We start from the raw sequence: 16,247 nt of genomic DNA, 5'->3' as shown, positions 1-16,247 counted from the left end.
TCTGAACTGTATTCAGTCATGCGGGCATTTATTTACTAAAGTCATTTAAGTACGGATGCTATTTTTTTTTTTGCTCTATTCACTTGCCTTAGTTAAAAAGATTTTTGTGTTCATAACAAATGCTTATTTATCGGCATATAAATTGATGAGTGTGCAGAGGACTTTTTAGGAGAAACTCTCTCTCAACTTTTTCCTTAGAATTACTTCAGTCCCGGTTTCCCAAATTTCCTGTGAGGAATCATTTTCTAGAACTTGAATGAATTCTCTCTCCTATTTAAAAAGCTGCTCTTTCAATGGACTCTCTTCTGTTGCAAACTTTCTAATAAGTTGATCACATTAATTGCTTCTTTTCTTTCTCTTCCCACCAATCCGCCTATGTTCTCTCCCAAACATTTCCCATAAAGATATCCATTCTTTATGATTAATCGTAATATATTCTGTTCCATGTGCTGATGGGCGAGGTTATAATGGCATTGATGAGATTAGAACCTGGAGGTATATTATCGTTTGCATTGTTTTATTGGTTATTTGTTCCCTTGTTTTAGATTAATGGCATAGAGGTACAAAACCGAGAAGAAGCAGTAGCACTTCTCACCAGTGAAGAGAGTAAGAATGTCTCCTTACTTGTAGCAAGACCTGAAATCCAGGTAGGGCAACCTCAAACAAATGAAAATATTGTTTTTGTAATTTTTTAGATTTTGATTCTCATAGCTTTTTAAGAAATGAGTCAGCTGAAGTGAAGAATCTGCTTTAAAACCATGGGCAGTCTGACTTTTCAGGGTCTAAATGTACTGCAAGGTCAGATCAGTTCCTTGCCATGTAAAACATTTTTGTTGCATAAGCTTTTCCCCCAAATGAGGAATATGTTAGAGGGTTCATATTTTTGGTGTGTACCTCGTGTGAGTAGCTCCTTGTTGAGCTGCTTAAGTCAACTTTTAGGACATTTCCAGGATTTTTCTCTCTTCAGTGGTATCAACAAGAGCTGTGTGGCACTGAACACTTCTCATTGTGGGAAAACTGTCAAAATAGCAAAGAAGAGGAAACTAAAAAAAGGGGATCCTACTGTGTTTTAGTGTCCTGGGCCTAGCAAGAAAACCTACTGTGTTTTGGTGTCCTGGGCCTAATAAGAAAATTCCAGAGTTGCCATCAGGACCAGTGACTTTGTGGCTTCCATGACCCAATGTCAATTAAGAGAGTTAGAATCTACATCTTTCAAAGAAATGCAATTTACCATGTGCTAGACTAGAATTCAGGGTCATGAGAGATTAAAGAGATTAGTTGGTGTGAACTCTCTCATTTGGAAGGTAGAGTAGTACTGGTAGGTGGCAGGCACCAGTGTGATAACCAATAGTCAACTAATTGCTTATCCCTGTAATAATAACAATAATAATAATAATGGTATTTGTTAAGCACTTACCATGTGCCAGGCACTGTACTAACCGCTGGGGTGGATCCAACCAAATCGGGTTAGACACAGTCCCTGTCCCAGAGGGGACTCACAGTCTCAATCCCCATTTTCCAGATGAGGTAACTGAGGCACAGAGAAGTAAAGTGACTTACCCAAGGTCACACAGCAGACGAGTGGCAGAGCCAGGATTGAAACCCAGGCCCTTCTGACTCCCAGGCCTGTGTTCTATCCACTACACGATGCTGCCTCTCTTACGATCCCTTTGGTTTGTTTGGTGGCCTAACCTAATAATAATAATGATGTTGGTATTTGTTAAGTGCTTACTATGTGCTGAGCACTGTTCTAAGCTGGCTGGGGTAGATACAGTTCAATCAGATTGTCCCACTTGAGGCTCACAGTCTTGATGCCCCCATTTTACAGATGAGGTAACGAGAAGTTAAGTGACTTGCCCAAAGTCACACAGGTGGCGGAGGCGGGCTTAGAACCCATGACCTCTGACTCCTAAGCCCGTGCTCTTTCCACTGAGCCACGCTGCTTCTCTAATCTCTAATCTCCCACAGGAAATATCTAGCTCTAGGTGTAACACTTAATTAAGTCTCCTTGCCCTTACAATAAAAATGTGTACATTTAACTGTTAAATTTAGCGGTTATTGTAACTCGATGAATGAGCCTGCAAAATGGCTTCGGCCTCCTACCCACCCTCCTGGGCCCTGTCCCCTACTCCCACTGTGGGAGACTTTCCTAAAATGGCCCCCCATAGGAGCTTGGAGGGGAAGTTGCAGACCTCCTGTTCAAAGTGTTCAACTTACTGTTACCAATGGCCTTTGCAATTGCCAGTGGAACGCCTATCTATACAAAGGGTCAGAGGTGATCCCAAGAAGTGTAAATCAGTGAGTTTCACTTGCACAACTGGCAAATTAAGAGAATCAGCAATTAAGTTTAGCGAAATTGAGAACAGCCCAATTTGTCAGGGGAAAGACAAGCGTGTGGTTAGAGGAGAACCAGTAGACAAAATGTATTTAGATTTTAAGAAGGATCTGACAAGGTTCCATACCTAAGCCTTTTCAAAAAACAAACAAATATGGGGGTGATAGGAAACATAGGTCAGTCATGAACAATCGCTTTTCAGGATGGAGCATAGTGTAGCTCTCTAGGTATCAGTTCTAGGAGCAGGTTTGTTGAATGTCTTAATAATTGATCTGGAAAAAGAAGCATGGGGGGGAAATCTCCGAGGCTGCAGGTGGGGATAAACTGCAGGAAGACCTCATAGAGCTGAGTGAAGGGGTTAAAAACAGGAAATGAGCTGTGATGTGAGCAAACGCATTATAATGTATGCAGAGGAAAAACCACCCAAATTATAGCTATGTAATGATGGGTTCAGAGTGTTCAGTTGGTCATGGCTCAGGAAAGCAATCTGGGAGACAGTGCTGGCTGTTCTTTTAAAGTATTGGACTGCTTTGTGACCAATGAGCTAATCGGTTTCAAAGGGAAAGGGATAGGAAACAAAAGAAAAGACATGCTTTTGCCACTGCTTAAGGCTAGGGTACACCTGCACTTGGAATATTGTGTGCGGTTAGGGTAGGTACAGCTTGAAAAGTGTATAATGGAAGGAAAGGGAGAAGGGAGTTGGGAAAAAGGAAGTGGCCAAAGAAGGAGGGAAGAGAGGAAGGGAACAGTACCCACCCTTTGTGCCATGCCGTCGTTGCAGCTGCTGGCACTAGCCAAGCAGCAGTGGCAGAGGATGGCAGTTTTCTGGACTTGGAAGCTGGTAGGGCAGCTAGGCAGACCAGCCTAATGGGGTTCACGTAGCCACCGCAGCAGCTCCGGAGCCCCATCCCCGAAGCATCCCCCCGGGCTGTTGGTGGGGCTGTGAGGTGAAACTGGCGTTGGGTTCATCCTCACCGGTCTAGCGCTCAGAACAGCACCTGGCACATAGTAAGCACTTAACAAATACCGTCATTATTATTATTACTGGCAAGGGATTGAAAAGAGTGTAGTCGACACCTTGGTTCCACTTCCTGCTTAGAAAGCCGGGGAGAGTAGAGCTGGTGCTCTTTGCCCTTCCCAAGGGCATGATGGCTCCCTTACCTTCACGGAGCCGGTCCCCCTGGGACGGAGCCCTGGCGTGACCCCGCGATGGCACTTCTCAGGTTCTTAAAGCGATGACACGAAGGACAGCTACACTTTGAAAATATCAAGGAAGGAAAACCGGAAGAGTCAATCGATCCATTATATCTCTTGAGCACTATACTCGGCGCTTTGGGAGAGTACAAAATGAGTAGAAGAGACGACCCCTGCCCACAAGGAGCTTACAATCAAATGTCTTCCTGCCTTGCTGTATTCATAACACTGTCTAGAGTATTTCTTTAAAGGGTACATACTTGGTGGTTAACTGAGAATATAACAAAATACTACTTGTCTTTGGACAGTCATTCCATAGGCAATTCCATATTCCCAAACCTAGGAGCTTTTCTTCAGTGCGCCACTCTGGGAGGAAATTTCAGCCTTTTTCTCTCTCAATAATATTTCTGAGGACCCATCTTTTTGTTCCCCCTTCATTTAGCTGGATGAAGGCTGGCTGGATGATGATAGAAATGATTTTCTGGATGATTTGCACATGGATATGCTGGAAGAACAACATCACCAGGCAATGCAGTTTACTGCAAACGTGCTTCAGCAGGTAACAAGCACACTGCTGTATAGCCCACTCGGATCTTCCTTTGAGTTGGGCTATACTGACTGCAAATGCTCTATAGCACCCCCCACCCCTAGCTCACTTATCTGGGAGCCACTATATTTTCTGAGTCCCCATAGAGAATTCAGGTGAAATTAGCCAATAGCTACTAAAAGCATCACTAATAGTCAATAGGATTTAAGTGCTTACACTGTGCTAAGCACTGGAAGAATACAGTATTCCAGCCCACAAGGAAATCACAATCTAAATCACCAAATCTCTCTCAAAATCAAAAGCAACACCATCCAGCCATTTAGAAACACCATGACCTAATGGCTCAGACACATTTCATCTACCCTTGCAGGCCTAGTCCTGCTCTAGCAGGCTTGATATTTGCAAATATCAAGCCTGTCCCAGACCCATACGCGTTCCCACCATTCTTGGAGTCTGAGGCGGTTCTGGTGACGGTTTCAGCTGCTCCAGATGGGAATGGGTCCGCACCGGTTGGGTGCCTATGGGATCACCTGCTGCTTGAGGCAGGGCCCTGGGGCCACTCTGCACCACCCCAGGCTTGGGTATGGTACACCCTGCACAGCTGGCAAGGCTTGCTGTAGCTGCTCTCTGGCAGGGAGGATCACCAGCAGCCCTCGCCTGTCTCCAAATGGTGTCAGGTGGCATTCGCCACATCCAGAGATAGCGCTTAGTGTCCTTCCTCACATCACTCTCCCAGCTGAAGGCAATGGGAGCCTCCAATGCAAAGTGCTTAGGGCTCTTCACCATTACACTAACCAACTGGTTTAGAACAAGTTGAGCAACCCACTTCTAAAGCCGAAATCTTCTCGAATACACTCCACCTTTAACCGCATAGCAATCTAAACACATCTCGGGTTTTGAGGTAGGGTCATTTCTTCAGGCAAAACCTTTCACAATCATTAACAAGTTTAATCCTGCTGTAGCGACATGTGGAATGATTTTCAGTCAAAAAAAAAAATGTACGGTAGGAACTCTGGAAGTGCCAGAAATGTCAGATTTCCCGCGTCAAAAGAGTCATGATCTGAGATAACAAATACAACAGTGAAAATCATTCAGAGGGTATCGAGCAAAAAAAAACCCAAAAAACAACCTTTCATTTTCACCAATAATTTATTATCATTACTTAGAAAAAGCATGAGGAGGACGGAGGCACCACCGACACCGCAACCATATTATCTAACCAACACGAGAAGGACAGTGGTGTGGGACGCACTGATGAGAGTACTCGAAATGACGAGAGCTCGGAGCAGGAGAACAATGCCGATGATCACACCCCATCTTCCGCCACTTTAGGGAGTCAGCAGAAGCGAATGTACAGCCAGGACACCCTGGGAAGCGGAGATGTGCCATTTAGCAACGAATCCTTTATCTCAGCTGACTGCCCCGACACCGATTTCCTGGGGATCCCAGTGGAAGAGTGCGAGCGGTTCCGGGAGCTCCTGGAATTAAAATGTCAAGTGAAGAGCACCAACCCCTACAGCCTCTACTATCCCAGCAGTGCCCTGGAAATGAATAAAAGTGACCATGAGAGTGTGGACCGCGAGCTGGAGATGCTGAATGAAGAACTGCGCACTATAGAATTGGAGTGTCTGAATATCGTGAGAGCTCACAAAATGCAGCAGCTCAAGGAGCAATACAGAGAGTCCTGGATGCTCCACAATAGCGGGTTCCGCAACTATAACACCAGCATTGACGCCCGGAGACACGAGCTCTCAGACATCACCGAACTCCCCGAGAAGTCAGATAAAGACAGCTCGAGTGCGTACAACACAGGCGAGAGCTGTCGGAGCACCCCGCTGACCCTGGAGATCTCCCCTAATAACTCACTGCATCGAATTGCAGAAACCGTGGGCTGCCAAGGCAGTGAAGGGGCAGTGAGCAGTGGCGCAGCAAACAAGGCAACCCAGAAGAACCTGCTAGCCATTACCGAGAGTCAGGACACCGACGAGGTCAAGTATGGCCCCTCTCCCAAGGATCTTGACCTTAGCAAGCAGCTGGAAAACAAAGACCAAAAAACCGGTGATGGAAGCAAAAGTCCCACTCAAGTTCCAAAATTTGGGGGCTCCTACCTTTCATCTTACCACAACTCTCCCTATAAACACGCTCACATCCCTGCTCACGCCAAACATTATCAGAGCTACATGCAGCTGATCCAGCAGAAATCTGCAGTGGAGTACGCCCAGAGCCAGATGAGCCTGGTGAGCATGTGCAAAGACTTGAATTCCTCCAATCAATCAGAACCCAGAATGGAATGGAAAGTGAAGATAAGGAGCGATGGAACCCGCTACATCACCAAGAGGCCCGTCAGAGACAGGCTCCTGCGAGAACGAGCCCTCAAGATCAGAGAAGAACGGAGCGGCATGACAACTGACGATGATGCCATCAGTGAATTGAAGATGGGCCGTTACTGGAGCAAAGAAGAACGCAAACAGCATGTAGTGAAGGCCAAGGAGCAAAGGAGAAGGCGTGAGTTCATGATGCAGAGCAGGTTGGATTGTTTGAGAGAGCAGCAAGGGGCAGAAGAAAAGAAGGAAATGAATATCATTGAACTAAGTCACAAAAAAATGATGAAGAAAAGAAACAAGAAGATCTTTGACAATTGGATGACAATTCAAGAACTACTAACCCACGGCACAAAGTCGCCCGACGGCAGTAGGGTGTACAATTCCTTCTTATCAGTGACCACGGTATAATTTCCACTGCTGCGTTCTGTACATAAGAACACTACCACTGGAGTAGAGATTCCCTGCCTCGTTCAATGTGGCAAGTTTTTGTATATAAGATACACTGCAGTCATTGTGTTTATAGTTAAATTACTGCACTTCAAACCATGGGTGTCACGGCTCTCTTTTAACTGGAGAAAATCCACCCTTAATGTCTTTGATGGAATAGTTAACAAGCCAGAGCTTTTGGAAATGCTGACTGTAGTTTTTTTGTTTTTTTTTTTTACTTGTTGCCTTTTACATAGTGCTTAAATTTCAGAAATCCTATTAACCATTCTTACTCAGATTTCTTTAACCTATATTCATATTTGCAGAGTTATATGTGCTTTCTCCTGCCTAAGACACAAGTACAACTGCCAGTGTATTTTTAGGGATTCCTCCTTTGTAACGTTGCTTTGCTGTGTGCATTTGGTACATGTGGCCACTTAGCGATATGTAGCACTAAGTTTTGTCTCAGAATCTTGGAACTCCTTTTGGTCAAGCTGTTGTTCCGTAACTGAATATTATGTATCAACTCACCTATCCAACCAGCAATGTTTTTAGACGTGTGATTCACATTTAAACGTGTTTCTTTTTAAGAATTCTAAGGAAGTATCTAGGTTTAACAGAAAGGGCCTGAAGCAAGAGTAGCCTGCAGCTTTAGAAGAGTTAAAAGCATGTTTGCAAATGTTGCAGCCTGTTGAAAGAATTTGCATGTTCAAGGAATTTGTTGATATAAGACAGTTTGTGTAATTTTAAGTGCTCACTGTAGTAACTGTTTGCTTTGTAGATTTGAATGTACTGAATTTTAAAAAAAATTCATGAAATCATGATTAGTTAACCAACATGGATAAGTAAGATGAGGTAAAAGTAAATTATTTTCTATTTGACATGTTTTGAAACGATTCATCACCAGTCATTTTCTTGGGTACATGTTAAATAAACCACCACATCTAAAATCTTTGGCAGGGTTGTTTTTTTCCTTTCTCACTATTATCATGGTATTTATTAAGTGCTTTCTTTGTGCCAAGCACTGTACTAAGCAAGGGAGTCAATACAAGATAACCAAATCAGATTGGGTTCCTTCTCCTTCAAATGGCTTACAGTCCAGGCGGGGAGGCCAGCCATCGAACAAAGAGAAATTGCCAACAAATGAATTGCAACCGACATTTAATGCCAACTGAAGATTAATCCCAAATTAGCGCCATTACAAGGTGTTAAAACAGTTCCACACTGCTGCAACCTCCCTGACATTCCAAAGGTTGTGGCACGCTTCATTCCTGCAGTCTCTGGTCAGAGAAGGGAGGCTGTTCCCACTTGCCCTCTCCTCCTATGGGAGGGGGCGTTTCACTCCCAGGATGGCAGGCAGGAGGACAAAAAAGGCGGCCCTGGCCAGGGGCCAGTTTTCCCCCAGTGCCGTAGCTCCTGCTGTGGAGGAGATTACTGCACTGTGGGTCCCAACTTCTGTTCTCCTTCCCCTTCTGTGGATTTCGCTCTCACAGCATCGGGGGGCGGGGGGAGGTTGCTCCAGCCCTGGAGCATCTCCTCAGGGATCTTGGAGATTCCTTCCATATGGATCCCACCATTTGCAGATTACGGGACTTCACTCCCAAGCTCTGTGAGGTGGGTTGGGGGACGGGCATGCCCTGGCCTTTGGGTATCTCCTGAGGGCTCCCAAAGCTCCCACCATTGAAGAGATGCCTGCACACGCATCCCAGCTTCTACGACTTACAGGACTCGGCTCCCATGGCGTCAGGCCAGAGGAGGCAGGCTGTCCCAGCCATCGGGTGGCTCCCCATAAAGGCCGGTGCTCCCAGTGTTGAGGAGACTCCTGCTGTGTTTGGGCCCTGACTTCTCTCCACCTTCCCCCCCACCATAAAGTGGGAGCTGGCACTTCAATTCCACAACGTCAAATGGGAGGACAGAGGCTGTCCCGGCCAAAGGGTGGCTTCCCTGTCCACTCCAGCACCCCCACTGTTGTGGAGACTTGGCCACTTGGGGCCTAGCTTCTGCAGATTATGGGACATCACTCCCGAGGTGTTGGGCCAAAGGAGGAAGGCTGCTCTGGCTCATGGGTGCTTCCTCGGGGATCCTAGAGCTCCCTCTGATGAGCAGATTCCCTCACATGCGGCCCAACTTCTGTCTACCCTCCACTTCCGCGGCTCTCATGAGGCCGAGCGAGAGGAGGCTGGCTGTTGGGGGGCCCCCCAGAGAACCCGGAGGCCCCACTGTTGAGCCTCCTGTCACGTGGGTCACAGCTTCCTTCGGGGGATGGTGCTTCACTCCCATGCCGTCAAGTGGGAGGAAAGAGGTTGCGACTGCTACTGGGTAGTTCCCTGCATACCCCAGAGCTCCTGCTGTTGAGCAGACACCGGCGCTTGGGGCCTACCTTCTGCCCACCCTCTGCTTCTGCAGATAATGGGCCCTCTCAAGGTGTCATGGTTGGGAGAAGAGGGTGGCTGCCCTGGCCCTGGGGTATCTCCTCATGAACCCCGGAGGCCCCAGGGCTGAGGAAACTCTGCCACGTGGGTCCCCGCCTTCTGGCCAGCCTTCACTTCTGAGGATTATGAAACTTCATTGCCATGGCGGTTGCCCTGGCCAGCAGATGGCTCTCTGCAGCCCCCAGCTCCAGCCACATGCATTCCAACTCTTACCCATCCACAAAATGACAATTCCTTAAAACCTTATAAAACACAGAATGCCCAATCCTCCTATGCCAGTCACGTAAATAAATGAAAAACATTGACTTACATTTGCTCCATTTCGAGCTGCTGTTTCAGTCTAGGAGTGGAGATGAATCCCATCCCACGTGGTCTTGGATAGAATCTGTAACCCCACGGCCCCTCCCTTCACCCTATTCGGAACTGAAGTGAGGCATATGGCTGCCTTGAGGGCAAAAAAAAAAAAGGTGACTTACATAGTCTCTGACAATACAACAAAGCAGCGGATGGCCAGGAAACCAACGGAGCAGACAAACCAACCTGGTAGATGGCGATCGCAACAGGGGTTGTACTCCACGAGCGAAGGCTCGGCGAAGATCGGGATACCAAGAGGCAGGCTCATAAACGGAGACAGGTCCTGAATGGGTCAAAGCCATTAGCATCACGTGGAGTTACCTTATCTCTACATGTGCACAATATGAAAAGAAATGTTATTTTGAGCAGCTTTTTCAACCACACTCACATTCATTCATTCATTGTCGTATTTATTGAGCGCTTACTCTGTGCAAAGCCCTGTACTAAGTGCTTGGGAGAGTACACTATAACAATAAACAGACATATTCCCTGCCCACAACCAGCTTATAGTCTAGAGGGGAAAACAGACATTAATATGAATAAATGAATACAGATATGTACATAAGTGCTATGGGACTGGGGGGGAGGGGAGGGTGATGAATAAAGGGTACAAGTCACATGGATTTAAGACCTCACCCTCAAAAGAGAAGGCCAGCTGCACATACACTGTGAACCATTGACACATAAAATCTGTGGCAGTTATAATAATAATGATAATTATGGTATTTGTTCAGCATTTACTATGTGCACCTTAGTAAGCGCTGGGGTACATACGAGATCATCAGATTCCACATGGGGCTCACAGTCTAAGTAGGAGGGAGAACAAGTATAAAAATCCCCATTTTACAGATGAGGAAACTGAGGCCCAGAGAACTGAATTGCCTACGGTCACACAGCAGGTACGTGGCAGATCCATAGGATTAGAACCCAGGTCCTCTCACTCCAAGGCTCGTGCTCTTTCTGCTAGACCATGCCACTCCTCCACTTAGAAGACACAAAGCAAGTGCACGTAGATAATTTGGACCCCTTTCTATCTCCCCACAACCAGGTGCCTTCTAGACACTTCTAAAACATGAAAGCATGGTTTTGAGGTGCTTGACCCCACCATTAGTATTTGCCTGCATGATAGTGCCTTTCTGAGAAAAGCACCTTTAAGCTGGTTTCTTAATTATTTCAAGTCACATTCTTTAACATGAAGGAAAAGTCTCCTGGTCCATTAAATGGAATCTGGCTCATTTTGACAGCTCCCACTGAAGTCATGGGAGCTCTGAACTCTACTTCCCACAAAACCTGATCCTGCATTCGTGACAGAAACCATCCTCTTTTCCACACTTTGTCATGATCTACTGGATGGGCTAGTTTGTAATGAAGTCTCCCACTGAGAATAAAGGGCAAACTTTGGCCCTGAGATTTCAGGACCAAGAGGCTGCGTAAGAAATTGACTATAGTGATAAGGGTGCAGCGCCACTAACTCTCTCTCGCCCCTGCAAAGTCATTCTCACTGAAGCACAGAGTCAATGAGTAAGCTGGTGGGCCACACAATGCAGAGTGTCCATGGATGTGTTTTACGGCCTGGACTCTTTACGGCCAACGTGACCAAAACACAGTGCCAACGTTAGCCCCTTAAGTGGCTGTCTTGGTAGCTGCTGAGGTTTTTGCCCTCCGAATCAGTGAGCAATTTTTCAGGATTCCTACCTTGCAAAGTGTCAGTCAGAACTCTTCACCAGTGATGGCCGAGCCCCAGCAGGTATTACCTTCCTTGTAGAGCCGGGATGAAAACCTGGATCTTCTGATTCCTAGAGCTGTATTCATTCCACCGGACCAACAGCAGGGATGCTAGCCTATAATATTTTACCAAGAAAAATAACAGAATTATATTATTATTGTTATAACACAATTATATATTGTGTTAGCTTTCCTGTCCTATTACCTTGGCCTGAGTTTTCTTCCTCTTGGTAGGAATTCCTTTTACAGGTGATGCTTTATGTGAAATTATGAGGAGGATGGGGGGGGCGGGGGGCGGGTGGAGGGGAGGGTCATTCCTAGGGGATTGTCCCTTAGGGGAAATCACAAAATGGCCTTTTCCCTGGAAGGCAAACCCTCTGTCCTCAGAGATGTGCCAGGTGCATTTTAAAATCTTCCCAGAGTCCAGGTGCAGCCTTCTGCCTACTTTCTGGAACAACCTGGACATATCAGATAACAAGGGACCCAAAAGATGTTCCCACAAAGATTTTAAATGCAAACCCAAAGCCTTCATTTTTCCTCTTTTTCTTCAATCTAATCTGTTTCACCATCTGCCAGTTATTATTTTTGCTTACTTTTTGGACTCACTTTGGGCTCTGAAGATTGACTGGCCTCAACTGGCAGATTTTCCTGGTGAACAGATGACAGGCTGAGGCGTTGATTTGCTACTGAAGGAAAAGTCCTTGTGCCAAAAATAGCCAATCACCAGCTCAGTTTGCAATCAAAGTCACTGGGAAAATTTGCTTCTCTAGCATTTATTCCATTTTCTAAACCAGATTTCAGTTCTTTCTTTTCTTGTCAAGAGAAATACTGTAAGTGTATCTGCTATTCAGATTATACAGCTTGCAGCACTAGTATCAGCAAAAATAGGCATTAGGTAACTTGCATTATGTGGAGCACTCTACTACTTTTTGGAGAGAAATGGGAGGACATTGATTCAGATGTGATCTCTGACCTACAGGGAGTTCACAGTCTATGGAGACAGGGGATGGACAGTCACAGAAGAAAAGAACAACAGGGTAATAACAGTGATTCAACTACAAGAGTTCAGTCTGTCAGGGAAGCAGTGTGGCTCAATAGAAAGAGCACAGGCTTGGGAGTCAGACGATGTGGGTTCTAATCTGGGTTCTACCACTTGTCTGCTGTGTGACCTTGGGCAAGCCACTTAACTCTTCCGTGCCTCAGTTACCTCATCTGTAGAATGGGAATTAAAACTGTGAGAACCTCACGTGGGACCAACCTGAGTACCTTGTATCTGTCCTAGTGCTTAGAACAGTGCTCGGCACATAGTAAGCGCTTAACAAATCCCATTATTATTATGATGATGACATGCTTTCACTATGCGTTTTGGCTAGAACACCACTGGGGAATTAGGTAACGTTCACCCTACACTGTGGGCCCTTTTGGATACAGCTCGCTGCACTGTCGGTAGGAATGTGCTCATGTGCTCAGAGTGACAGTGGGTGAATACTACAGCACAGGTTTTCCTTAGTGGTTTTTCAAAAACGTAACCTCCCTATAGAAAAATTGCAAATACATTGCTACCAAAAAAGGATGATCCTCAGTCTTTTCCCCAGTGCCAATCTTTGGCCCAAACCACCCCAACTTACCTAAAGTTCTAAAAGTTAGAAAAGGAGTTTTCTGTCCAGCCCCGCTCAAACCATCAGTCAATCAGTGCTGTCTAGAACCTACTGGGTGCTGAGCACGGTGCTAGGCACAGAAGCAAAAGACATAATCTCTGGCCTAACTGGGGACACACGGATAAATTATTTACAAGTGGCAGAAGAAAGAATAAGGATATAGCAGACAGAGGCACCAGTGTGTCCTGATGGAATAGCTGAATAAGTAACTGAATACATATGCTTCTGGTGAGCTTTGTTCTCCCAGTAACAGGCAGGGGGTGGGTGTGACCCCAGGCATCTTTTTTTTTATTTTTTATGGTGTTTGTGAAGCACTTACTGTGTGTCAAACACTATTCTAAGCACTGGGATAGATACAAGTTTATTAGGTGGTGCACAGTACCTGCCCTGCATGGGGCTCACGGGTTTCAGGAACAATAATATTAATAATAATAATTATGGTATTTGTTAAGCACTTGACTGTGCAAAGCACTGTTCTAAGCACTGAGGTAGATAACAGGTAATCAGGTTGGACACAATCCCTGTCCCACAAGGGGCTCGCAGTCTTAATCCCCATTTTACAGATGAGGAAACTGAGGCACAGAGAAGTTAAGCAACTTGCCCAAGGTCACGCAGCAGACAAGTGGCAGAGCGGGAATTAGAACCCATGCTCCCTGGCTCCATGCTCTTGCCACTAGGCCATTCTGATGGAGAACCGAGGCACAGAGAAGTTAAATGATTTGTCCAAGGTCACACAGCAAGATTGGTAGAGCCGGGATTACAACCCAGGTCCTCTGGTGCTCAGACCCATGCTCTTTCCATTAGGCCATGCTACTTACCTCCATTTGTTGAGTTCCCAAGCTCCACAATGGCTGGGAACAGAGGTTGCCATTACCCTCTGCTTCTGCAGAACTGGCAAGACAGTATAGACCATATGCCACCTACCGCTGTCGTCAAGACTGGCCCACTGCCTACACTTTACCCAACTGGATCAGTGTTTGCATTTTAAATCATTTTGATGCCAGATATTAGTCTATGATCAGCAAAAAGTGTGTTCAGGCTAGTGCTTGCTTTTAACTATTTATTCTAAATTTAAGAGTAAGATCAATATCTCAGATAATTCCCAAGTTTCAACACATTGATGGCGATGGAATCTCCCATCAGGAACGACAGATAAGCCTCAGTCCTGAAGGCCCAGGTCTGGGAACCTGCACATCGTTACTGATGATAGAGGTGGGGGCTCGTGTGGTGCCACTCATGCTCTCGTCCCTGCCAGGCGTGTCCCCACTGGGGCACAGAGTGGGATGAGCAAGTTGGCGGACACGGGTGCACCATACTATGAAGTGTGTGTGTGGTCCTTACCCATGTTAGCCAGCTACGGGCAGAACTGAGTCTTCAATCCCAGGTCTCAATCAATCAACCTATCATTCATATTTATTGAGCGCTTACTGGGTACAGAGCACTGTATGATATAACTGAGTTGGTAGGCACGTTCCTAACCCACAAGGAGTTGCAGTCTAGGTGAGGAGAGAGACATTAAATGAAATTACAGGTACATACATAAGTGGTGAGGACCTGAAGGAGGGGTGAGTAAAGGGTAAAAATCCAAGTGCGAGGATGACACAGAAGGGAGAGGGAGTAGAGGAAATGAGGGCTTAGGCAGGGAAGGCTTCTTGGAAATGTGATTTTTAATGAGACTTTGAAAGGGGAGAGAATGATCGTCTGTCAGATATGAAAGAGGAGGGCCTCCAAGCCAGAGTGAGGATGAAAGGGATGAGGGATCAGTCGTGACATCGATGAGATCGAGGGACAGGGAGGAGGTTGGCATTAAAGGATGATGATGGTGGTATTTGTTAAGCGCTTACTATGTGCAAGGCACTGTACTAAGCGCTGGGGGATACAAGGTGATCCGGTTGTCCCACGTGGGGCTCACAGTTTTAATCCCCATTTTACAGATGAGGTAACTGAGGCCCAGAGAAGTTAAGTAACTTGCCCAAAGTCACAGAGCTGGCAAGCGGCGGAGCTGGGATTAGAACCCATGACCTCTGACTCCCAAGCCCGAGCTCTTTCCACTCAGCCACGGAGTGAAGTGTGTGGGCTGAGTTGTAGTAGGAGAGCAGCAAGGTGAGGTAGGAGGGGGCAAGGTGATTGAGTGCTTTAAAGCCTGTGGTAAGGAGCTTCTTTTTGATGTGGAGGTGGGTGGGCAACCACCGGAGGTTCTTAAGAAGTGGGGAAACATGGACTATACATTGTTGTAGAAAAATGATCCAGGCAGCAGAAAGAAGTATGGACTGGAATAGGGAGAGATAGGAGGCAGGGAGGTCAGGAAGGAGACCGATGCCAGTAGTCAAGACAGTATAAGATAAGAGCTTGAATCAACATGGTAGCAGTTTGGAAGGAGAGGAGAGGGAGGATTTTAGCAATTTTGTGAAGGTAGAAACACCAAGATTTGGTGACAGATTCAATCATCCGCATACTGATTGTAGTTGAAGCCATGGGAGGCGAATGAGTTCTCCAAAGGAGTGGGTGTAGATGGGACCCAAAACTGAACCTCGATGCCACCTCCCACCATTGTCAGAGGGTGGGAGGCAAAGGAAGAGCTTGTGAAAGAGACTGAGAATGGGCTACAAGAGAAATAGGAGAACCAGGAGAGGACAGCGCCAGTCAGTGAGGCCAAGATTGGATAAAGAGAAGGTATAGGCCCTTTTTGGGCAGGGAACATGTCTACCAACTGTCATACTGTAAAAATAATAATAATGTTGGTATTTGTTAAGCGCTTACTATGTGCAGAGCACTGTGCTAAGCGCTGGGGGAGATACAGGGTAATCAGGTCGTCCCTCGTGAGGCTCACAGTTAATCCCCATTTTACAGATGAGGTAACTGAGGCACAGAGAAGTTTAGTGACTTGCCCACAGTCACACAGCTGACAAGTGGCAGAGCAGGGGGTCGAAGTCATGACCTCTGACTCCGAAGCCCAGGCTCTTTACACTGAGCCACGCTGCTTCCCCAAGAGCTTAGTACAGTGCTCTGCACTCAAGAAGCACTCAATATGTATGATTGATTGGGTGTGTTCCACAGAGTCGAAGGCAACTGAGAAGTCAAAGAGAATTAGAATGGAGTAGAGAACATTGGATATGGCAGGAAGGAGATCATCGGTGACCTTTGAGAGGTTAGGTTCAGTGGTGGGATGCCAGATTGGAGGGGGTCAAGGAGAGAATCAGAGGAGAGAAAGTGGAGGCAGCGGGCGAAGATAACTCAATTAAGGAGTTTGGA

The 16,247-nt window shown here is 46.3% G+C and overlaps 1 protein-coding gene across 1 annotated transcript in view; it reads left to right on the top strand.

Moving 5' to 3' along the window:
- Positions 1–7,781, top strand: part of PDZRN3 (PDZ domain containing ring finger 3) — a 271,788-nt gene extending 264,007 nt beyond the window's left edge. Inside the window, exons 8-10 of the mRNA XM_029051249.2 lie at positions 546–647; positions 3,972–4,088; positions 5,243–7,781. Coding sequence (XP_028907082.1) covers positions 546–647; positions 3,972–4,088; positions 5,243–6,808 — 1,785 coding nt within the window. The 3' untranslated portion in view covers positions 6,809–7,781. The remainder of the gene's footprint in view (positions 1–545; positions 648–3,971; positions 4,089–5,242) is intronic.
- The last annotated feature ends 8,466 nt before the right edge of the window (positions 7,782–16,247 follow it).

Source organism: Ornithorhynchus anatinus, chromosome X1 (assembly GCF_004115215.2).
Source record: "Ornithorhynchus anatinus isolate Pmale09 chromosome X1, mOrnAna1.pri.v4, whole genome shotgun sequence".
Lineage (NCBI taxonomy): Eukaryota > Metazoa > Chordata > Mammalia > Monotremata > Ornithorhynchidae > Ornithorhynchus > Ornithorhynchus anatinus.
The sequence above is the reverse complement of the archived record's forward strand: the minus strand, read 5'-3'. Positions and strand labels throughout refer to the sequence as shown.